Source organism: Telopea speciosissima, chromosome 3 (genome assembly GCF_018873765.1).
Source record: "Telopea speciosissima isolate NSW1024214 ecotype Mountain lineage chromosome 3, Tspe_v1, whole genome shotgun sequence".
Classification (NCBI taxonomy): Eukaryota; Viridiplantae; Streptophyta; class Magnoliopsida; order Proteales; family Proteaceae; genus Telopea; species Telopea speciosissima.
In genome coordinates this window covers 50,494,221-50,518,483 of record NC_057918.1, presented here as the reverse complement: position 1 = coordinate 50,518,483, position 24,263 = coordinate 50,494,221, and the positions used below count along the sequence as shown (strand labels likewise).

Sequence of the window (24,263 nt, the reverse complement as noted above, 5' to 3'; positions counted from 1 at the left end):
TATAGCTGAGTGGAGAAGTCTCTTCTCTCCCTCCTTGTCTTCTTCTTCTTCCTCCAACTTCTTCTCCTTCATTTACTTGCGTCCCTAACCTAAAATCCAACTTGGTATCAGAGATTTAGGTTTGAGAGTCATATTCAGCCTTTTTCTCCTATTTTTTTCTTCTCTTTGGAATCCTAGGTCACAAAGGATTTCAATGAGGAGATTCCTATGTGAAGAACTTGTTGGAGAAGTATGAAATAGGTTCTATGTAACCTATTCAAGGATTTGAAGTTGCTATTTGAGCTGAGTTAAAGCTCTCTTGAAGTTTTAAGAGCACCAAGCCACTGCCTAGGGTTTCCGCCAGCTGAAAGTTGCAGGTCTGGTTTCTCTCTCCCTCGGCATGAGCTTGAGTCTTGGAATGGACCACTAGAATCGCGCAAGGGTGGTTATTATCCTCCATATGTCCCTCTTTTCTGATTACAAGACCTGTTTGAGCATAGCTCCATTTCATGGAGTCTCATTTCTTGCCCAGGTAAAACTGAGAATGCTTGTCTTCCTCTTTTCCTGCCTTTGGACTGCAAAGGGTTACTTTCTTGGTTGAGGACTGATTATGGACAGCTTTGTGTGAAGTTTTTTGAGCCTGTTTAAGTTTGTGTTCCTCATTGGAGAGTATTGGGGTGAAATTTGGCAAGTTTTACCTTGCTGAAATTCGATTCTTGTGTTGAGTTCCATCTTTGGGTTGAGTGTGTACTCTCCACTTGGTTTGGGTACTCTTGTTTGTGGTCAAGTGCCTCTTTTATCCTTACAATATGGTTGATTCAAATGTCTCTGGGGCTACTTCAGCCGATTCACAGCCCATTCCAACAGTCCCTCAAGTTGTTTTTGAGAACCTCCATCCACAAATCTCCATTGTGAAGCTTGACAACACCAATTACCTTGACCGGTCACACTCATTGAAGCTTTCCCTTAGGAGCAAAGGGAAGCTTGGGTACATTACAGGTGCTATTAAAGCCCCAGAGCCGGGTTCCCCTACCTATGAGAAATGGGAGACAGAAAATTCCACAGTTATGACATTTGCTCATCTTCTCCATGAAGCCCGAGATTGGGAGAAGGTTTATGAGAAAAGAAACTGCCAAGGCTATTTGGGACAGTGTCTCCCAGACCTTTGACAGGGTAGGTGACTCTTCCAAGGTCTATCAGCTTTACCAAAAAATTAATTTAATGAGGCAGGGTGACAAGACCATTTCCGAGTACTATAATGCTTATATTAGTCTTTTGGAGGAGTATGACCACTACAAGGATCTTCAATTGACCAATCCAGAGGATGAAGCAAAGGTGCATCGCACCCTTGAAAAGGATCGAGTCTTCACTTTATTTGGTGGCCTAAACCCTGATTATGAACCAATCAGGCTCTAGATCTTGGGTCGGTCCCTTCTTCCATCTTTTGATGAGGTGTGTAGCTACTTACAAAGTGAGGAGACTCGGCGTGTTACTATGGAACCAGCTCCAACATCATCTCCTAAGAGGTCAGCTCTCAATTCTAGTTTTTTCCGGGACACCCGTGGAGGTGGTAGAGGCCAGGGACCTAACCATGGGGAAGACAGAGTAGTTGAGACAGGTGGTACTATTGGAGGTGGCAGAGATAGGTTTAAATGTGATCATTGTGGGAGATCTGGACACACCAAGGATAGGTGTTGGACTCTTCATGGTCGTCCTCTTGGTACACGGGGTGGTGCTCATGGTGGCCGTAAAGGGGGAGCTCGGGGAGTACACTTTGTTATGACTGAGGCAGATGCTACACAGGAGGACTTCACTCTTGCAGATGTGGTGTTTCACAGGGTCATGTTATAGCTGAGCATATCTCCTACACCCACAATGGCTAGCTCCTCTTCATCCTCAACTTTGTAGGTCTCCACCTCAGCTTCTACTGCAGCTTAGTCTTGGGTCATTGACTTTGGTGCCACTGACCACATGACTGGTACGTCCCATTATTATGACTCCTATACCATTTGTTTTGGTAAAAAACTAAGGATAAGGTTAGGGTAGCTGATGGCTCCCTTTCCTCCATCTCTGGTAAGGGCAATATTCCTGTTACATCATCCATTTCTCTTACTTCTGTTCTTCATGTCCCTAACCTTACTCTTAATCATCTATGTGTGAGTCATTTGCCTAAATCTCTATGCTGTTGTGTTACCTTTTTTCCTTCTTATTGTCTGTTTCAGGATTTGGTGATGAAGAGGATTATTGGCAATGGTCGTGAGGAGCAAAGACTTTACCTTTTTGACTCTTTTTTGCCCACAGCTCAGTCCTATGGTGTGGACGTAATGAGAGTAGTTCTGTGGATTCTATTATGTTATGGCATCGTCGTCTTGGTCATCCATCTTTTGTTGTAATGAGGAAACAGTTACCTCACTTATTTTCTTCTATTTCCTCTTCTCATGTTTTTCATTGTGAACCATGTATGTTTGCCAAACACTGGCATTCACCTTATCCATGTCATGATAATAGATCTACTTCTCTTTTCCATATTGTGCATACTGATGTTTGGGGACTTGCCTCCACGACTTCTTTATTTGGCTATCGTTACTTTGTTTCATTTGTTGATGATTTCTCTCGTGCTACTTGGACTGTTCTTATGAAGCATAAAAGTGATGTCTGTGATGCATTTAAAAATTTTTCTCAAATGATTCTTACTCAGTTTGATACTCAAATCAAAATTGTTTATTTTGATAAAGGGAGGGGGGGGAAGTACATGTTTGGTGGCCTCCAAACCTTTTTTTACTGATAATGGCATTATCCATAAGCTAGCGTGTGTTGACACACCCCAACAAAATGGGGTACCTGAGAGGAAAAATCGCCATTTATTGGAGGTCACTCGGAGTCTTCTCTTTGGCATGCATGTTTCTAAGACCTTCTAGTCTGAAGCTCTTGTCACTGCTTCTTTTCTCATAAATCGCATACCTACCAAACTCCTTGGTTCCAAATCTCCCTTCGAAACCTTGTGTCCACAGGTTTCTACTTTCTCTCGTCCTCCTAAAGTCTTTGTCTGTGTTTGTTATGTGCATGTTAACAAACCCCATCGCACTAAACTTGATCCCAAAGTTCTCAAGTGTCTCTTTCTTGGGTATTCTTCCTACTTCCAAGGGCTACAAGTGCTATCATTCTTCTTCTCGTCGGTGTCTTCTTTCCCAGATGTCACCTTCCTTGAATCTGCCCCTTTCTTTTCCCCTTCTCAGCATCCTCTTCAGGGGGGAGAATTGTGGAAGTGAACAGGCTGCTGATTTCCTTCGTTCTCCTCTCCCTCTCTCTCCTTTTATGCTTGACATTGGAAAACACAGGACTGTGGATGTGGTTAATACTGATGATCAATCAGGTGTGAATGTTGTAAGTGGTTGCAATGAGAAGAATTACCACCTTCAGTACAAAAAAGGTGAAAGCTTGAAGAGTAAAGGGAAAAAGACCTGCCAAGAGTCCTCTTTAGATCTAGATCCACATCCTGAGATTCATTTTTCTCAATCAGGTGACATCCCTTCTCCTTCATCTGATTTAGACCTTCCTATTGTTGTTAGAAAAGGAAAAAGAGCTTGTACTAATCCTATAGCTTAGTTTGTTTCCTATGATGCTCTTTCTCCTACAGGTCTTGCCTTTATTGCTGCCCTCTCTACTACTTCTATTCCCAAGAATGATACTGTTGCTATGTCTGACCCAAAGTGAAGACAAGATATGTCTGAGGAGATGATGGCTCTTGAGAAGAATGGTACTTGGCAATTGGTGGATTTTCCCAGGGACGTGTCCCAGTTGGATGCAGATGGGTCTACACAATCAAGTATAAATCTGATGGTACTGTTGAGAGATACAATGCAAGATTGGTGGCCAAGGGTACAGTCAAGTCTATGGAATTGACTATCAGAAGACATTTGCTCCTGTGGCTAAGCACAACTTTATAAGAGTCCTTTTATCATTGGCTGCCAATAAAGATTGTCCATTATACCAGTTAGATGTCAAAAATGCCTTCCTTCATGATGACTTGGAAGAGGAAGTGTACATGCATACTCCACCAGGTTTCAAATACCTTCAGCTGAAGGGAAAGTGTGTCTTCTCAAGAAGGCACTATATGGTCTCAAACAGTCACCAAAGGCATGGTTTGAGCGCTTCCGACAGGTTATTCTAAAGAATGGCGATTCCCAGAGTCAAGCAGACCACACTCTCTTTACTAAGCGGGGCAATGGTACCATTACAGCCCTTATTGTCTATGTTGATATTGTTGTCACTGGAGATGATACAACTGAGATAGATAAACTGAAGATCTACTTGGCTCACCAATTTGAAATCAAAGATCTGGGCCCCTTGAAGTACTTCTTAGGGATTGAAGTATCAAGGTCCAAGTGAGGAATCAACATCTGTCAAAGGAAGTTTGTCCTTGATTTGTTGACAGAGACAGGAATGTTAGGCTGCAAACCAGCAAGTTCCCCGATTGAGCAGAACCACAAACTAGGAGAAGATTGTGGTCCCCCTCTTGTTGATGCGGGAAAGTACCAGAGGTTAGTGGGGAAGCTTATTTCTCTTTCCATGACATGCCCAGATACTTCCTATGCAGCGGGAGTGGTGAGTCAATTTATGCATGTCCCCAAAAGTGACCACTTGGATGCTATGTATCATATTCTCAGATATTTGAAGTCTTCTACAGGGAAAGGAATGTTGTATGCCAAGCATGATCACTTGAGAGTGGAAGGTTTTATTGATGCCAATTAGGTTGGATCCATCATAGACAGGAGATCTACCTTCGGCTATTGTACCTTTGTGGGAGGTAATTTGGTCACATGGAGAAGCAAAAAACAGCCTATTGTTGCTAGATCCAGTGCAGACGCAGAATTTAGGGCCATGGCTCATAGAGTATGTGAACTCATATGGTTGCAAAGACTAGTTCATGAATTGGGTTTTGATACTGAAGGCCCTATGAGACTCTATTGTGACAACAAGGCAGCCATCAGTAGTGCTCACAATCCAGTGCAACATGACAGGACCAAGCATATTGAAGTGGATCGACACTTCACCAAGGAGAAGATAGACTCTGGCTGCATTTGTACTCCCTTTGTGAAGACTGGTGATCAATTGGCAGACATCTTCACCAAAAGGCTTATCTCCCTTCAGTTTGGTACTCTTTTATGCAAGCTAGGAATGCATGATATTTATTCTCCAGCTTGAGGGGGAGTGTTAGAGTTATTAGATATTTTGGTCTAAGGGTATTTTAGGAACTGGTTAAGTTCTAGCAGTCCTATTATGTATTTTCTTTTTCTTTCCTTTTTTTACCTTTTACCTCCCTAAGGAGGTGGATGTGATATGTTTATCATTAGTAATGAAGTAATATAGCTGAGTGGAGAAGTCTCTCCTACTCAAGGAATTACAACCGAAATAGTCTCTTTTCTCCCTCCTTGTCTTCTTCTCCTTCATGTACTTGCATCCCTAACCTAAAATCTAACTCTTCATACAAGCTCTTCATAGTACACACCATTCATCATTTATGTACTGTTTTTGTGTTAAGCATTTCATTTAATAGAAGCTTGATAACGTATTTTCTAACACTGATCAAATCATAAACATTCATTCATTTCCATCACGTAGTATACACACATTATAATAAAGTACATAGTCATGATTTCCCTCACCTTTGACTTAATTTCTCTGTTTCTTTTTAATTTCCTTTTAATTTACTGCTCCTGCAGCACTAAGACTCACTCCCTTCTTTTATTGGCTCTACCCATCAACAATTACCCAACCTTTGTGATACAACTTCAGGAATACAACTTACATTCTTTTTAATTCTTCAATCTCCTACCATTCCAGCCTCTGATTTCATGAACTTCCACATAATTCCTTCCCAATTCAGCAAGACAGTACCATTCTATACCTTACTCTGTTCAGCAGCAATTCCAGTTCTTCCAATTAGTTCCTTCTTTCTCAGTTCATTGATCCAACATTGCTTTCTTTCATATCTCAATTTCTCTTCAGTTATGAATTTCAATAGTATCAACTCTTTAATTCTTCATTTCTATCTTATTATTCTCAGAATCTCTCTCTCTCTCTCCCTTACTCTTTCCTTCTTCTTTCTTTCTCTGTTCTAGAATTCTCAGCAACTCCAAAAGGCCCAATGTCACATAATTTACTCACCAAATCAGCAATTCCTCTTCGTTCCAAGCTCCTTCCTTCCTCTTCTTAATCCTCCTGAAATTCTTCTTCAATTCATGGTTCCAGCAGCCCAACTCACAAATTCTCAACTTCAGTCATTCCAACCTTAGTAAATGGAAGTAGTAGTCTTACGGTACGGGTTTTAAATGGTAAAAACCCGGAGTCTTACAGTATGGGTTTTAAACGGTAAAAAATTGCAAACGGACGGTCAAATAAAACGGTCAAAAAAATAGAGAACGGTAAAAAACGGAAAACGAACGGTACGAGTTTTAAACGTTTATATTTTTAAAAAAAGGAACAAAAAAAATGGCTCTATTCTCATATAAATTGAGGAATTTTTATTTGAAATACATGCTTCTATTTTTGGTAACCGTGCATTGACCATGAGTTGAAGGTGATATCATGAAAAATGTAGCCCTTCGAGTCATCTTTACGTCGATGAAAGAATCAGGCTGATCAGAGTTCCGTAGAGAGAGATATGGCCAGTTAAGTCCAAGATCTTATAAAACGCCAAAAAAAGGGAAACATGTATTAAATGTGTTTTAAACGCGTTTAAAACGGGAATGCTTGCCATTTGCCCTTTTTAACCGTTTATTTGGAAAGCATACGGCAAAACGTGTTTAAAACGGTAAAAAACAGGAATGTGTTTAAAACCGAGTTTTAAACGTGTTTTTGCTAACAGTGAATGGAACTCCTTTTCAGTCGGAATCCCAGCTCCTATGTTAATTCTTGCTTTCCTCCATCTTGTCCTTTTAGTTTCTTAACAGTTCCAGCAGCACTATTCTCTCCTCCTCTCAATCTTTGGGTAATTCTTCTTCATTCCAAAATCCCAGCAGCACAGATCCATCACATAGCATTTACAGATTCAGCTACCATTTCCCAATTCTTTCTAATCCTTGATAAGTTCACTTGAACCCTTCTTGAATCTTAGTAACCTCTTGGAATTTAGTGATTCAGCAACCAGAAGATCATTGATCTCTCTCTTAATAATGCTGTCCAGCAGTCCCTCTTCCATCTTCTTCTTTTCTTTCAATCCTTTCTTTCAAATTGGAACTGCAGCAACATAAAGCCCAGTTCTCCTTTCAATTTAGGATTCCAGCAACGCAACCCTATTAAAATCGGAATTCCAGCTTCCACTACTTCCTTCTTCTTTCTTCTATAAGTTCTAGAATTTCAGCAACTCTAGCAACACCTCTGAACTTTCAGCTTCTCATCCTCTTCCTTCTTATTTTTCCTCTTCTTTTTCTTCCATGTCTGAAACTCTGCAGTATGCTAACCAATTCCTTTTTCTTCTTTCTTCTCTTTTCTCTAAGTCAACAAACCCAGAAATGAAAGAACTGATTCCTCTTAGTCTAGCTTAGGAGAATGGCTGACTTAGTAAATTCTTAATTCAATCTACTAACTAACTAAGTACTATCTCAAATCACTAATCTAACTTTAGTCTAATTAATTCAACTAATCTCTTTACTAATTTAGATTAATTAGACTAGTAACACACTATTTACATAGTTAACTTAGCTTATCAAAGTATTTGACAGGTCCTGGTCAAGCACATGACACTCAATGCCAACTCCTACTTCCCATGCTAGATGGTTGGGCTGACTTTGCCACCACCTCCTTTTGACTTTACCATGTGGCTGCTCCTTTTTGAATCTTCATAATCCAAGCAAACCAATAGCTATCCATATTTGAACAACTTGGTTCAGCCAAACCCAACCCAATCCAACAAGACCAGAACAAACCAAGTCAAACCAAGCCAAGCCAAGCCACCTCCTACTTGACTATTCACACCTACTATTCACTTAGTGTATTATACAATTACAAACTATATGTTATATCAATCATATATATACACATACCCTCCAAAAAAAAATCATATATATACACATACGTACACTATAGTGTATTATATAATATATACTTATTTAATTCATATAACTTGTATTAAAATTGATAAAATATTTCTCTTCATATTATAATAAAATAAAACATTATACAATCTACTAATATAATACTAAAACAGAATATCAAACAGTAAAATACTTTCAATTATTCAAATACTATTAAAATATTCCAGGACACCTAATATAATAATAAAATATTGATGACCTGCATACATGGTGTTACACCTAGAGTATGTTGATGATGCGGCCTATCAGGCTGCTGTGTTGGACTTTGAGCATTTCTTCCGACATACTATGACATGGCCATATTTTGTGATCGAATCAGAGGAATGGTTTTGTTGGCGGCAACAATCTTCCTCATCTTTTGAGACCGTCGGACCTCTTTCTGTTATTTACAATTTGACATAGAGTAGGATACTAGGAGGAAGGGCATGGGACTTTTGCTCATTTCCACCTTTGGGCTTTCATGTGAATTGTGATTTGTGAAGTCAGTGTCAGTGATTGTTCACTTGCACCTTTGATGTATTCTGAAATTTAGTAATAGTAAGATTTTTTTTTTATCTGTCACTTTCAATTGCATATTTTAATTGGTTTCTTCATATTTGGTATGTTATAGTACTAAATCAATTGTAACTATCTTTGACTAATATACAGATAAGGTACGACGTACACTTCCAACCTAGGGTATGAAACCATAGTACCAATTTGAGTGTGTTTTCAACAATCTAAAGATTCCGTTGTGTTTAGGGATGTTTACTTAGGGTCTCTTCTAAGTGTCAGCTCAAAATATGGCCGTTTGACCACTGAAATGGTCAAACGCAGCCACCACCCCACCCCGGCAAAAATTTGATCAGATTTCGGTCGACTCCAAATTAATTTGGTTTCGACCAGGGTTGAAACCCTGGTCGAAATTAACTTCTTCAACCTTGCTCCCCAAGAGGGACCTCAACTGTTCACCATAATTACAGAATTGCCATTGGTTCCTTATATTTGATTTCTTGTTGCTTTAGTGGGCCCATAGCGATCTTAATTTGGGGCTGTTGAACTTGGTATCACATCAAATTTCGGCTTTAGTGAACAGATGAGGTTAAATTAGTTATAACTGCATAAAAATTCTGTGATGAACCAGTTTATTAAGCATCCCTAGTTTCTTTAGGGTTCAATCTCCCAGTGATCGGGTAGATGTTTTAACTCATGGTTTCGTTGCGGTGGAAGCTTTCTGTAAGTAAGGCTTCCACTGATCAGGTGGTGATTTTAATCCTTGTGAATGCTGGATCTGTGGTGGGAAGGGAATACTGTTTGGAATGCAAGACTCAAATATGGCTTCATAGTTTATTGATTTTTTCTCCATGTTTTGCTTGAATCAGTTGATTTCTGGTTTGGACTTTGTTTCCAGTTGGTTTGCTTGTTTCAGGTTAAACTATGGGTTTTATTTGCACTCTTAGTCAAAATTCTTTTGTTTCTTGAAATCTGAACGTGCATACACATTGGTCTCGCTGTTTTCTCGATTCAAGTTCAAGGAACCTATTTACCCAAGAAAAAAGTTCAAAGAAACCCATTGACATTTATCTGATTTCCATCGTGTCAATTTTCCATGATTCTTTTTAGTTTTCAATCAATTTGCATGACTTTCTCTTTGACCGGTTGTTTTTTTCTTTTTCTCCATCCATGATATCTCCCTTTTTCGTGAAATTCTATACCAGCCTGCCACATTAGGATGTGAGGGACCTTCCAGTTTAGCTACATGGTTATGGACTCATTGGGTTATGTGTATTTAGTGAACTAGTGAAGTATGGAATGAATTTGGCAGTGTTTCTTTGGTTTCTAGCTCTGGATTCTAACTCTTATCGTAGTGTCTTGCACCAAGAATCAATCTTATTTCCCCCTTGGTATGTAATGAAACGTTAGAGGTTAAATGCGTGATTCGTTGGTTTGGTGTCAGCAAATGCACTAGTATTTTATTCAACGATGAAGGAAGAGAAAAACTCAATGGTGCCTCTGTTGAAGAAAGCATGGTGCAAGCTCTAAAATCATTGAAAAATTGAGGGGAGACTTCAATTCTTCTGTACAGAGAATGTGTGAACATGTTAAGGCATCAACTGAGTAGTTCAATGATATTCTGCATATATCTTGAGTCACTTTGTTAGACTAACTTGTATCAACCATATCCGCTGATCTACCAGTCTATAACAGAACTGTTTTAGCCATTTATTCTACTTGAGTGCCAGACTATTGACAAAGACTCCACACTTGAGCCCCATAGACCAAAGAAAGGGGAAAAAGTGTTGAAAACCAACTTGGATCATATAGAAGAAGTATTACTTCAACTTTATTTCTTCTTTCTTCTTCCGCTAGCTCCTCATTCAATTTCCACATGGCTGTGGAATATATGTCACTGGTGAATTATGTGAATCCCACATAGAATCTCATGGCTCTTGCTTTTGCCTTCTGCTTCCCATTCCACATTTCCTGATACATAGCAAGTGGTACTGCTTTTTGCAAAATTTTGCGTAGGAACTTTAGAGATATCTGGTGAAGCTCCAAGCAATTCATGCATATTCCTTGGTGTGAACTTCATCTCTTTAAATTACTGAGGTTCAACTTTGATAATTTTTTCTTCGCATGTAATTTTGCCATTCAACATCCTTTGTTATTATTCTTACCCAAAAAAAAAAGGAGAAATCCTCTGATTACTGTTTGTTTCTTGGACCATTCAGCCTAATTCGGGGTTGTCCTCAACGCATCATCGAAGAGTTGCCTGCTCGTTTAGGGATCAGTCACTCTTTCAAATTTTCCAGATATCGCTTACATCATTGGGTCATCTTAAGAATGATGGTAACTTTTACTAATGGTTTTAAGTGGCTGTGGTTTTGGTTAGTTCATTTGTTTTCTTTGGTAATTTTTATGTGACTCTTTTTTCTGTTTTGATGGCCCTAACTTTTTCTGTTGTTTTTATTCTCTTTCTCCCTGTCATGATGCAGTTGCAAGCAGGTTGCAGGAACTGGCACTTTCGCTTTCGCTTAAGTGCTTGTCTTATGACTTTGTTGGTACATCCTTGGATGAAAGTTCTGAAGAGTTTGGTACTGTTCAGGTACACGTTAATGTTTCACTACAAATAAATTTTGCTTGGTTATAGTTTCATTAATGTTAGTTGAGTAGAGCATGAAGTCTTTCATACTATTGGAAAATGAAATATTTGTGCCTTGTGGGTTTCCTGATAGATTCCCTCCTCTTGGAGGCCAGTCATAGAGGATACTTCGACTTTGCAGATCTTTTTTGATTATTATGCAATTAATAAGCCTCCCCTCTCCAAGGAGGTAAGAATATCTTATGTAATTGTTTTTTAACAGTAGAACTGTGCGATGGATCCAAATTGGTACATGTATCTATTTTTTTAGCTAAACTATCTTATTTAGTTTACTTGAACTCCACAACATATTTCTTCTTTTAATATTGGATGTATTTAGTTACCAAGTGCCTGCTTTATATTTTGGATACTGCAGACTATATGGTGAATTAATTGCATGATGAGCTCAGATCCCTAGTTGGCCAGTGGTATTAAAGATCTTAGGTTTTGGGGCTCGGCTAATTTGTTAGATTTTAGTTTAGTTCAGTCCTGATGCATCCTTATGTCTTTGCTATCTTTCAAATGATGTGTCATTCTTTCTTATCCTTGTTTGATTGCAAGTGTTCTGCAGAAGTAGCATGAAATAAAAATAGGTTAATAATGGGATCCTGGGTCAGTCCTTGCCACAGAATCAAAATCCTCAATAGACAAGATTGCAGGGAGGTGAGAACTGCAAAACTGAAGTCAGTTTAAGCACCGTTTGTCCCTTATGGTCACCAACCAAACACCTTCTGGAATCCACCAAAACAACAACAAACTACCAGCACAACTCAAGAACAAATAGGTGGATAAATTCAGAAAAAATCGCTGGAAAAAAGGAAGAAGAAAGAAAGAGATAAGAGGGATATGACCAAGGATTCTCACTAAGGCCTTGGTTAGCATCTCACCAACCAAAGTAAGGCATCTCACCATGCATCCCAACATCTCAATAGGCTCCACTGCATCTCACAACTATTGGCATCGAACCAGAAATTTCATTCAACTTTTTTAATGTCATCTCAAAAGCAACACTTTTCATCAGTACACTTATACTTATAACATAATGCTAAGTCTTGCTGAAACTTCGGAAAGGTCGAGACGAAATGCACCATCGAATTGAAAAAGACCATATTTTTTTTGAAATTTTGGCCAGTTGTGACATTTCGCGGACATAACGGCCTGCTGTTACAAAGCCCAGTTATAAAAGGGCAGAAACTCGTGGGTCTCAGTTGAAATTTCGACTGAGACCATACCAGAGTGTTCTTTTTGCTCCCATTTCGACTCCAAAGGCTGGTTTTGCTATTTTGAGGTTTATTTTTTGAATTTTCGTCACATCAGCGCCGGAAATACTTGGGAAACACTGCATTGAAGCTAAAAAGGCCATTAGGGGAGGGGAGCCAAATAACCTTATCCACATGAGAGGGGAGAGGGGGGATGGGGGGGAGAGAGGACCAGACCTGGGAAACACCGGGGGGGAAAGGATGTGGGGGGGGGGGGGGAACAGGAACCATTGGAGATGATTGAGGAAAGAGGAGCAGATTTGGGGATTCCAGGGGGGTAAAGGACTCCAAGGGGGTGCCAGAGATCGAGCCAGAGGGAGATGGAGGACCCGTCGGCAATCACAGAGGAAGTTGCACCGAGGGCGAGGGGGTGAAGGAGAAGGATTTTACGCCAAACCTAGGAGGAGTCGGCAGGAAGCGAGGCGGTCCTAATGGAGTCATTTTTTAGGAGGTAGGAGTACACCCAATTAACCCAGATAGAATCAACGCTTAGTGGAGATTTTCCAAATAGGCTTGAGGATACCCGCAATGTTGGAGTCACGGATACGGTGAAGGCCAAGACCTCCTTCAGATTTAGGGAGGCAAATGGACTTCCAGCTGATGGGGTGGAGGAATCTGGAAGCTTCTTTCCCTTCCATAGGAAAGCACAGAAGAGGGATTCCATTGCTTTTATGGTTGACTTAGGAAGGCCATAGATGCCGCACCAGTAGATGTAGGAGAATTGAAGAGAAGGAGAGAGTGGCTTAGCAGAGCTTGGTGATGCAGATAAATTTGCAAAAGTGGGCTTATTTAATGGAAGTAAGCCTTTGGTTGGGTTCTATGCATGTTGGGGTTATAGTCCAATGGGTTTTTATTGTAATAAGCCACTTTATTTAATGGGCCTAAAATATGGGTACGAATGAATGATTTCCTTTATTAGTTAGTCTTGTTAAAGTCGTATTTTTTATGTTATTTGTTATTAATTGTTTCACGTAGGCTGGAATAGGTCTCTTAAGAGTCCAGCATTATTTCAGTCTCATTCTTTTATTATTTCAGTTTCGTAGTTAGTTTAAATACCTTAACAGTGGGTGAGCCTTGGTGCAGCGGTTAAGTTGCGATTGCAGCCATCAGGTTGTGGGTTCGAAACATGGAAACAGCTTATCCATGAAGCATGGGTAAGGCTGGCGTACATTTGCCCCTCCCAAACCCTGCAGTAGCGGGAGCCTCGTGCACTGGGATGCTCTTTTCTAGTTAGTTTAAATACCTTACCTGTTCAGTATTGGTTTGGGCCTTTCCTTTTTTCCGTTTGAGTATGTTTTTGAGTCTTTTATATAAGTTTGTAAGTGGCTACAGCCTTGTACACAAATTTGAGTAATGAAAGATAGTTTTGCCTTTAGTTCTCTGGTGATTAAGAATGTCCCAGATGTGGTGATCCAATAGGCTCCCTGGTGGTGATGCCAAGGTTGTGGTACTGGTGGTGATCCCTTATCATATATATTTTTTCGATATTTTCTTTTATTTCTTTTCTATTTCAGTTTCAGTTTTAACACCCAAAACAATCCTATCTTTCCTATTGAATTCTTGTTTCCTACTTCAACTATGATTTGTTAAATCTTCAGATTTCTTGTTCTGTTTTGGCTGTTGTTTTCCTACTTTTTTATTAACTGTTATTCAACTGTTAGACATTTATTTATTTATTTATTTTGGTACAACTGTTAGACCTTATTTGATCACTGGTTTGAACCCCCATTCTATCAATCAATGCTGCAGTTGTTGAACTATCCTTCCCAAGTAGGATTACTCCGTAAGTGCGAGTCTGACCATCAAATTTTGATCACTCTTTGCAGAACACTTTTTACTCTAAAATCAAACCTTTCAACTTGATTATTTGCCAAATCGGATCTACTGTTATTCTGTAAATAGTTTTTTGTTTTCTCCAATTCTGGTTTGTCCTATCGCAGGCTGATCTCTCACTAGATTTCACTGGTTTAGGTTGACACTGCATTACTCGGGTTTCACAATAATTCACATAATTAATTATTTTCTCACAAATCCAAGCTTCAATCAACTCTCAAAGGGCTTCCTACTTTCGGAAAGTAACCTATATGTAGGAGCCTGCTAAAACCCTCTTTAGCAGTGACCTTTACATTAAAAAGACCCTTATACTAATCAACTAAGACTCAAATACTGACTATAGACATTGGTACCACTAGATGCAACTAGAATACAAATTTGACATTTAAGAATAGCAACAGATCCTTCGTACTCTTAAAAGAAATTTCTTGCTGCTGGCTTTGTTCTACACTTCTACTTATGGTTTCTCTTATTAGAACATTACTAATTGTTTATGTACTTCATTCCAAGATGAGTCTAGCCTCCGAATGCCTTGGTTTTTACCATGTAAACTTTATTCTAGTTATAACCATCTTAGACTTTATTCCCTGTCTCCGTCTGTTTCACTCATTTCAATTTTGATAGTTGAACAATTATAATTTTTTCACTTTCTAATAAGTTTGCATTGATGATTTATGAATGTCTTGCATGAGGCTTTGTTTAATAATTGTTATTGGTACCTCTTCTTGAACTGAACCTGACTGTGATGCAAAACTTTTCTTCTTCTGAACTTCTCTCTTAGTCATTTGTTGTGTTTGCTTCCAGGCTTTGGAATGCTTAGTGCGATTGGCTTCTGTAAGACGTTCCCTGTTCACGAATGATACTGAACGTTCCAAATTTCTGGCCCATCTCATGACTGGAACCAAAGAAATCTTGCAAACTGGGAAAGGTGATGTGTCATTGTACAACACCATAGTTGTTGTTTTTAATGTTTCTGTATTCCAATTCTTTTATTTTAAGATATTGACTATAGTCGTGTAAAATAATATGCTAGTGAACACACTGTGCTGTGTATGGTGTGAGAGAAATCATTGAGGCAAACTTGCAAGAGTTCCATACTTGTCAATTCAGTCTCATCTTTTGGTAGCAGTCTTTGATATGAAAATGGGCAATAAATGACTTAAGAATGTTTGTTTGATGATTTTTGTTTTGGGTCAGTAGGTATAGAGGAATTTGACTTGGAACGGACCCATTTTTTCCCATATTTGGTCAAACACTTTTGTCGTTCCAATTTACCTCTGGGTTTCTTACTTGATCTATTTCTTTCTTCGGTTAGATGAGTGGAATCTTATGTTAGAGAAATTTTTTGATTCTACTTTTAGGCGAATCTACATTCCTATGTTCAACAATCATGCATCCATTATCAGTTTTCAGTGGGCGTGTGCATAGTAGGGAATATTTTTACTTTCTTTGATTATTAGATTCTGGAAAATATAATGTCTGAGCCTATTAAAAAAATAAATCTGCTCGAACTTTTACTTCATTTGCGCACCTTTTCTGGAAAGTCTGCAATGCCTCATTTAGGTGAGTAATGTTGTACTTAAGGTACTAATTTTGTACTCTGTTGATTGTTATGAATTTCAAATGTAAATCAGGCCTTGCTGATCATGATAATTACCATGAGTATTGTCGTCTTCTTGGTCGTTTTAAAGTGAATTATCAGGTAACATTCATTACATAAATAAGCTTTGAATGCTATTTCTTTGAATTTATGGCCACTTATCCTCCCGATTTTTGTTTTTGGAGTGAAAGTTGTAGTGGGTTTAATTTCTGCTCTTAGAATCTCAAATTTTTTGTATGAATTATATTATTATTTGGTGGAAGGTTTCATACACAGTCAACAGTTCAGCTGTTGAACAGGATTACTCGATTCACATGTGCCTATCCGACGGCTGAAGTGTTTACCGTGTTTCATACAGACCATTTAAAAAGCTGGTCCCTTTTTGATAGGCTTCCTTAGATATTTCAATATTTTTAATTAGTAATGTTTCTTCTACCTTTTTTGGATTGTGGAACTTTCAAAACTCCATTGCTATTAGTGCGTATTTCAAGATTTTCTTGCCCAAGGAATATTCCATAGATCATTAATATTTTTAGCTGTTTGTTAATAATTGCGTGGCTATAGAAGTCTCAACGTGTCAAAAAGAAACTAAGAGTTCAAATGGGGATAATTTTATCTGTTTTCAGTCTATAATGCTGTTACAAATACATGCAGAGTCTTGAAAAATTTATGCATAATTTATAAGGTTCTTTAGTTTAATATCTATTTTTATTTTTGTTGAAATGTGGCATGTATTCTTAATCTTCCTTTGTTCTGTCTCAAAATAGAACAGTTTATTTCATGGTTTGAAGTATTGAGATTAGATTGCTTTTCAGCCAACCTGTGTCCAGATTTGCAAGTACTGAGTCCACTGAATACCATACCACTAATTTCATAGTCTCAAATATTAGGATCAGATTTGTGCATATTGCCTGATCCCTTTCAAGATCTATGAATACTGATCTGCAATACCATACTGATACAATCCCATATTGCCCAAAACTATAGTTTGAGGTCTCGGTTTTGGGCATGGTTTTGGTCAGGCCTGAAATCGGGTTTTTCGGATTTCGGCTGAAACTTTGTATTGTTTTTTCTTCCAAATTTCAGGGTATTAGGGGCCATATGACCTAATTAAGTCATGAAAGATGCATGACAGCCTATTTTAGGCCACTATAAACGTGGTGGAACCCTTAGATTCTTAAAAATTTAACCCATAATGGTAGTTTGACTTCAGACCCTGGGTTGGTAGCCTATGCTGTATATATACACTGATATGGCCTATTCCACACATTCTTTAGTAGTAGAACACATATAATTCAAGTAAAACAACTTAAATAAGCATTAGGAATGAAAAGACATCAAATTATAAACCATTAAATAAATCATACATCTAACATTATTTGTTACAAAGAGTGAACAATACAAGCAACAAGTCAGTGAGTCAAGCTGGTGCCGAATCAAGTTTTCCTCTGACTAAAACCACTAAAATGTTGCTGATGCCGAAGCAAGTTTTCTTCTGACTGAATCACAAAAACTGGCCATGTCATAGTATGGTGGAAGAAATGCTCGAAGTCGTCCACAACAGTCCTGTAAATGGAATCATCAATGTACCCGAGATACCCTAACCTATGTATATATCTCTGAACCGTGCAGAACTCGAGCGAGAGCCATTGCTACTGGATGGTGCATGTGGAACTGGATCAGACATGAGGCTGGGGGCTGGGAACCTGATGATGCTGTCCACAAAACTTGACCCAGTGCGTGACTGACCCTAATACTCAGAGGCAGAGAGTGATAATGATGAGGAGCTAACCTTCCCAAACTAACCATACCCAATATAGTGACTATAGTCAGAACCGGTGCTCTCCGTGCCATATCCATATGACGGTGCACGCCATTTCTCTCCATACATATCACTCCATACTCATGCCTCCGAGACTGTTAGTCAAGCTCTTGATATTGATGTCCATGGACTCCAATGTATCACCCTTCTCCTCGGGTGGTGGTATGAATCGGCGACGCTAACCTCTATAGTAGCCTGCAGGCCTTGCACTTGTGGGGGCACGTGCACAGTGATCCTTATCCTATGTGGTATGAGTACACTGAGTCTTGCTTGTGAAGTACACTGACTCCATGTCAAGTTGGTACTAGTACTTCTCGCACATTCCCTCCATCACCCTCACCACCATCACCATCACTATCATAATCCTCATCACCACCATCATAACCATCAATGGAATGCAACCACTTGGGGTCCTCATCATCGCCACCAACCTGAGACTCGAAAGTTTGGGGTGTCTGTGAATGCATATTGCCCTCGCTAGATGACAATTGTCCACATCGCTACCCATCTAATAGCTATCTCTGGTCGGGCCTACTCCCAACATGATCTATGGCATGCTCACCTCGATTCTTCACCCATTGGTATAGGGATCCTCATCATCATTTGAGTTAATCTGAAAAATGTTGGCAAGCTCAATTGGATCGTTATTACCCTCCGTGGCTAGGCATATGTGCTGCATCATTAGTCTCATGTTATAATGCACATACACCAACTGCTCTAGTCGTTTGTGACCCAGTCAGTTTCACCTCTTGGAGTGGATTAGTGGGAATGTACTCTAGTTGAGCTCGGATCCAGAGGCGGAACAAGTCTGAGAAAGCACCTTGATTGCAAGATTTCTCAAGTTAGGCAAGTCTTTCCCATAGAGCATCCACCAGTCAACTGCATTACAAATTTAGAATATTAGGATTACTTATAAGTATATGAATTCAATGGAGACAAGATGACAAATAATGCAGTGGACTTGCCAACGTCTGCTGATTCTCTAGCAGCTACTTTAGCCTTGTGACTAAAACTCATAGCAACATCTATGAAGTTTTTTATCTATACCCATTTCAAAGTTCAAACATGCCTTGCATTAGTACACAATTGAGTAATTACATTACTTATAAATTAGTAACTACCTTGGTCTCACCTCATTGTTGCATTTGCCTGTATATCAGCAATAGCCTCCAACTTCGCCACCACATTTTCCACTGCTTCTAGTAGTGAGTCATCAATCCCAAGTTGACGGTTGTAGTGATACTTGGATTGAGATATTATGTTGATAATTACATAAATAACTTGTCAGTACTTATGAATATGTAAATGGAATGTAAATTAACTTAAGTATCTTTCACTAAACATATAAAACTCATCAACTTTATGCTGTGGATGTTGCAAGTGCTTCTCCCATCGGTCCTCAATGATTTTTAGTTACGCCTTACCACCTTGAGGTATAACAGCTCTCACGCGTTCCTACATCAACTCCATGGTAGTGTACATGTGTGGCAAAGTAGGCTTCTTCTCTGCGTCTACCATCATAAGTACCCTTACGACTATGTCCAATGTAAGAAAGACCTTATTCAGGTCCTGGCAGAACTAGTCACTGGAGATGGTTGCATGTGCTGACCTACCCTCTGGCGAACCCGACTCCTTCCAATTAAACCACTCTTCACTAGCAAACATTGATCTCAGGCCAACCATCTTTGCCTGAAAGCTCTATCATGCAATGTAGTTGGTGGCAAATCGAGTAATGCCAGGCCTCACCAAATCCCCATCACACTTTTCCCTCTATAATTGTAAAGAAAATCTATGGTAAAGAATTATCTATTTTCTTCAATGCCATGTGTTAAATCTTTATAGAACATGCTCAAAAAAGATTTTTATTTTGTTTCCCTTCCGCGTAGGATAATGCTTTTCAGGTCATATAAACTCTTACTACCCACCATGGAGCTTCAAGCATTCGTATATGTGAACTTCTTGAAATGGTCAGACAGCGGACCACCTTCCTGCTTGAATGGAATTCATAGACACTTCTTTGTGAGTTATGAGGCCTGGGAGACATCAGACATGACAAAATGTTTTTGACACTTCACCATTCATATTACCAAAATCTAGTTCTTTCACCTTGAAAGCAATCCAGTACCAGATCTTTTTGTAGTAGTTGCATTATCCTTTACATATGTCTAGTCCGTACGAAATAGCATGGAATGAGGTCTCACTGAGATCTCAGAATTATCTTGGTATTTTGCAACTTCGAGCATAGTTGTCAAGGCGACTAGGCGAAACAAGGCGATTGAGGGGGTAAAAAGCAAGGCGACACCAACAAGATGGCACAAAAATCAAGGTGTGACAAAGGCGCCTGGACGCCAAGGCGTCGCCTAGGCGACGACTTCACAACTATGACTCCGAGACGAAACCAGGTACGAAATGGGAGAAAGACACTGTCTCGACCGAAACTAAACCAAACCCAACATATAAAGTGACTCAACTCGACTGAGACCAGGCAAAATCTCGACTGCTCTCAGTCGTCTTGCTGGTTTTGGCATAAAGGTTCCAAAAAACTGGTTTTCATCCCATTTTTCGATAGAAAAATCGCCGGATTGCATGACACTCGTTTGTGTGATAGAGGTGAGATAAAATTGATATATTTTACATTTATACATTCCTTATGCTTATTTAAGTTGTTTGACATTAATTCTATGCTTTCTACTACTAAATTATGTGTAGAATAGGGTCTATTAGTATGTCGTAGCCTACCAACCTAGGGTCCGAAGTCAAACTCCTATTTGGACTTTGATTTTTCAAAATCAGATAGTAGCATTGTGTTTAAATGGCCTAAAATAGGTTGTATACCAAGTTTCATGACCTAACCAAGGTTTAATATTTCGTGATATCTCGGTATCTCGGGCCTACCGAGATATCCGAGATACCCGAAATATCGCGAAATATGACCGAAAGATTGCATTTTTTCTGCAATATATCGGGGGTCCATCTCGGGGGGTATTTGGCAATATCTAGGCCTGAAACTTCATGGACACCTTATTTAAGCTTAATAAACACATTTAAACCATAAAATTGCAAAAATATGAATTCAAATTGGTGTTTTGGGCTTGCACCCTTGATTGACATACGGTCGCCGACCCTAATGTATAAATAGTTAAATACACATAGATTAGGCTGTTAATATTTAATAATAGTATTTAACTTCATCACATATCAAGTTAAAACCAATACACATTGATGAGTACCATGATTCTCATAAACTCCATAATATTCAATAACTCAAAACTCAATAGCTGAAATGCTTAAAGCTTTAAAGGTAATACACTAAGTGTCAAAGTCACAAAACTCGCAAGTCACAACTCACAAGTTCATAGATCAATGAAATTACAACTTAAGTTACAAATTACAAGTGCTAAACTACTAATAGTAGTTGCTGTGCCTCCCTGGATCAATCCCACTCATGCCTCACTGGAGTCGACGTCCATTGCTCTCTGTTTGAAGGACATATGTGGACCACAGTAGAGAATCGGAGAAGAAACGAGTGTAGTCATCCACAAGTGTCACGTAAATGGAATCATCAACATACTGTAGGTAACCTATCCTAGGATATAAGTTAGGGTTATCAATCGATCCAGTCCGTGAAGAAGATGATCCACTGTAATATGATGTTGGCGCTGGCGCAAGAGGCGATGGCATTGGCTGCATGTATGGCTGGTGAGGTTGGTAACTAGGTCCGCTAGGGTATGCAAAGATGTTATCTACAAAAGATGATCCAGGATGTCCCTGGGACTGGGACTGGTAGTCATAGTCCCCTACCCCACTAAACTGCCCATATGATGATGATCCATATCCATATCCACCGTAAGGTTGTGATGCACCATAATCCGATGCCAATGGAGTGGTATGTGCGTCAAAAGATGGGGCACGCCAATGTCTAGTCGGTCCTCCCTCCCTATCACCCATACTCAAACCACCAACAGAGCTAGATAGGTTATCAATGTCCATGTGATCAGGTTGCAACTGTGTTTTTTGACCCCTACGCTTCCTGTTGTATGTATGTAACGGGCCTCTTGAGGGTGGGGGTGCGGGGGTATGTGCTCCGTGGTCCATATCTTGTGTGGCATGATCAAACTGTGTCTTTCCAGTGAATCGGAGTGGCTCTACAGGTGCCGTATCTTGGGCCTCCTGGCCTACCACATTACATTCTCGCATGCCGTCAAATTCTTCACCAACATCACCACCACCAGCATTACCACCACCATCATCACCATCATCATCATTTGAGGACTTAGACTAGTCTTCATCATCAACAACATTGCCACCAGTGGGATGGAATGGTATGGGTGAGGCTTCCCTTGCATGTATCTGACCTTCGTCAGCCATATACTCGTCCACATCAGCACCAATCTCAGAAGCTATCATGGGGTCGGGCCTACCTCCCTCCTCATCCAACACTGGCTCACCTCTATCCCTCACCCAATCCATAATAGGGTCCTCATCGTCTGAGTCAACTTGAAAGATGTCAGCTAGATCAATGGTGCCCCTCTGTCCCTCATGTCCCATGCGTATGTGTTGCAGTTTCAGCCTCAAGTTGTAGTGTACATACACCATGTCAGATAAACGTTGAGACCCCAATCTGTTGTGCCTCTTGGAGTGGATGAGTGCAAAGGTACTCCAGTTCCTCTCACAACCAGATGCAGAACATGTTTGGGCAAGGACTTTAATTGCTATTCTTCTTAAGTTTTCAGCCGATTCCCCATACAACACCCACCATTCAGCTGGATTACAAGTTTACAACAAAAAAGACATGTGTCAAATGTTGTTTCAACTTTCAAATTTCAATACATATGTAATTTAAAACTTAAAAGAATTACCAGTATCACCATGTACTCTGCCTTGTATCGCAACCTCAGTTCCAAAACTTTCCAATGCATCCCTAAATACCTTGATCTACACCCATGTGGAAAATTAGTAAGTACTTCTTCACTACTTATTTGAAGCATCAATAAGTTGAGTTTCCAATTGAACTCACCTCATTGTTGTAAATTGCTTGTAGTGCACCATCTGGTTCCAACTTCTTCACTACTTGTTTCACAACATCAATAAGTTGAGTTTCCAACCCAAGCCTATTATTATATTGATACTTAGGGTTCAAGTAGTATGCTGAAATATGACATATAGAATAGATGTATTGTCAAATGCATAGGTAATTAGTAAATAATAATATTATGAATTAGTAAACATAAAATAAATTTACTCACTAGCCTTATGCAATGGATGCATAAGTTGATTCTCCTAGCGAGCATTTATGATATCTAAGAAGTGTTTGCTACTGCGAGGAGCCACACTATAGACACTATCTTTCATCAAGTCTATTGCAGCATATAGGATTGGCATGGTTGGGCCCTTCAGAGCGAAGTCAGCAACATGTAGAGCTTTAACTACTGGCTCCAAAACTTTCACCACTTTACTTAGTTTGGTCCAGAAGTCCTCAGATGACATCGTTGCTTGTGCTTCCCTCCCATTTGCAGTCTTGGAACCCTTCCATTCAAACCACTCCTCAGAAGCAAACATGCTTCTCAGTCCGGCCTTCTTTGTCTCAATGCTTTTGAGGGCAATGTAGTTGGTGGCAAATCTTGTGATGCCAGGCCTAACCAAGTCACCCCTACATTTTTCCCTCAATAGATTGAGTGCATAGGAGTGGTTGTATACAAAGTTGGTGACTTGTCTTGCACTTTCAACCACAGTCTTCACCAACTTTAACTTTCCCATATCTTTTAGCATTAAGTCAATGCAATGGGCTGCACAAGGAGTCCAGAAGAGCCGGTACTTACTATTGTTCATCATCTTCTCACCGGCCAACTTGACGTTACTTCCATTGTCCGTTACAATCTGGACAACATTCTCAATACCCACATCTTTATCCACTACTTCCTTTAACAATCTGTAAATATATTTTGCATCCTTTATCTCTTTGGATGCATCCACAGATTTGAGGAACATTGTCCTCCCATCACAATAAACTATGAAATTGATGATGGACTTTCTTGTAGGCCCAGTCCATCCATCTGCCATTATAGTCACCCCATATGTCTCCCACATATTCCTCATCTCACTAATGTACTCATCAATCTCACTCTTTTGTTGAGGTAGATAAACATTCATTACCTCATATGGGGTGGGGCCCTTGAATCCTGGGCCAGCCTCTGCAATGGTATCTATCATGGTATCATAATGGGGGCCTTGTGCAGTGTTTGCTGGGATGATATGGTATAACATCCACTTAGCTATTGATTCTTTAACCATTCTCTTCATCCCCTTCCATGCTCCTTTGATTCTGGGTTGACTGCTTCCTTTCTTCTTATGCAATTTAGGATCAGATGTTGATGGTGGTACTGGTACTGGTAGAGGTGTTGGGGCTGCCCTCACACTTTGTGATCTTCTAAAAGGATTCAAAGATCTAGGACCTCCAGAACTGCCAGCTCCTCCACTACCCCCTACTCTTTGTCTCTGCTGATCATCTTGAAAACTTACTCTACTCCTTGAAACAGTCCGCCTAAAATCCCTA

At 39.6% G+C, this 24,263-nt stretch overlaps 1 protein-coding gene across 1 annotated transcript in view; it reads left to right on the top strand.

Annotated features, from left to right (window-relative positions):
• Nucleotides 1-24,263, top strand: part of LOC122654829 (exportin-7) — a 98,558-nt gene that overhangs the window by 34,524 nt on the left and 39,771 nt on the right. Inside the window, exons 6-10 of the mRNA XM_043849094.1 lie at nt 10,787-10,904; nt 11,051-11,160; nt 11,291-11,386; nt 15,093-15,216; nt 15,923-15,990. Of these exons, the coding sequence (XP_043705029.1) occupies nt 10,787-10,904; nt 11,051-11,160; nt 11,291-11,386; nt 15,093-15,216; nt 15,923-15,990 (516 nt within the window). The remainder of the gene's footprint in view (nt 1-10,786; nt 10,905-11,050; nt 11,161-11,290; nt 11,387-15,092; nt 15,217-15,922; nt 15,991-24,263) is intronic.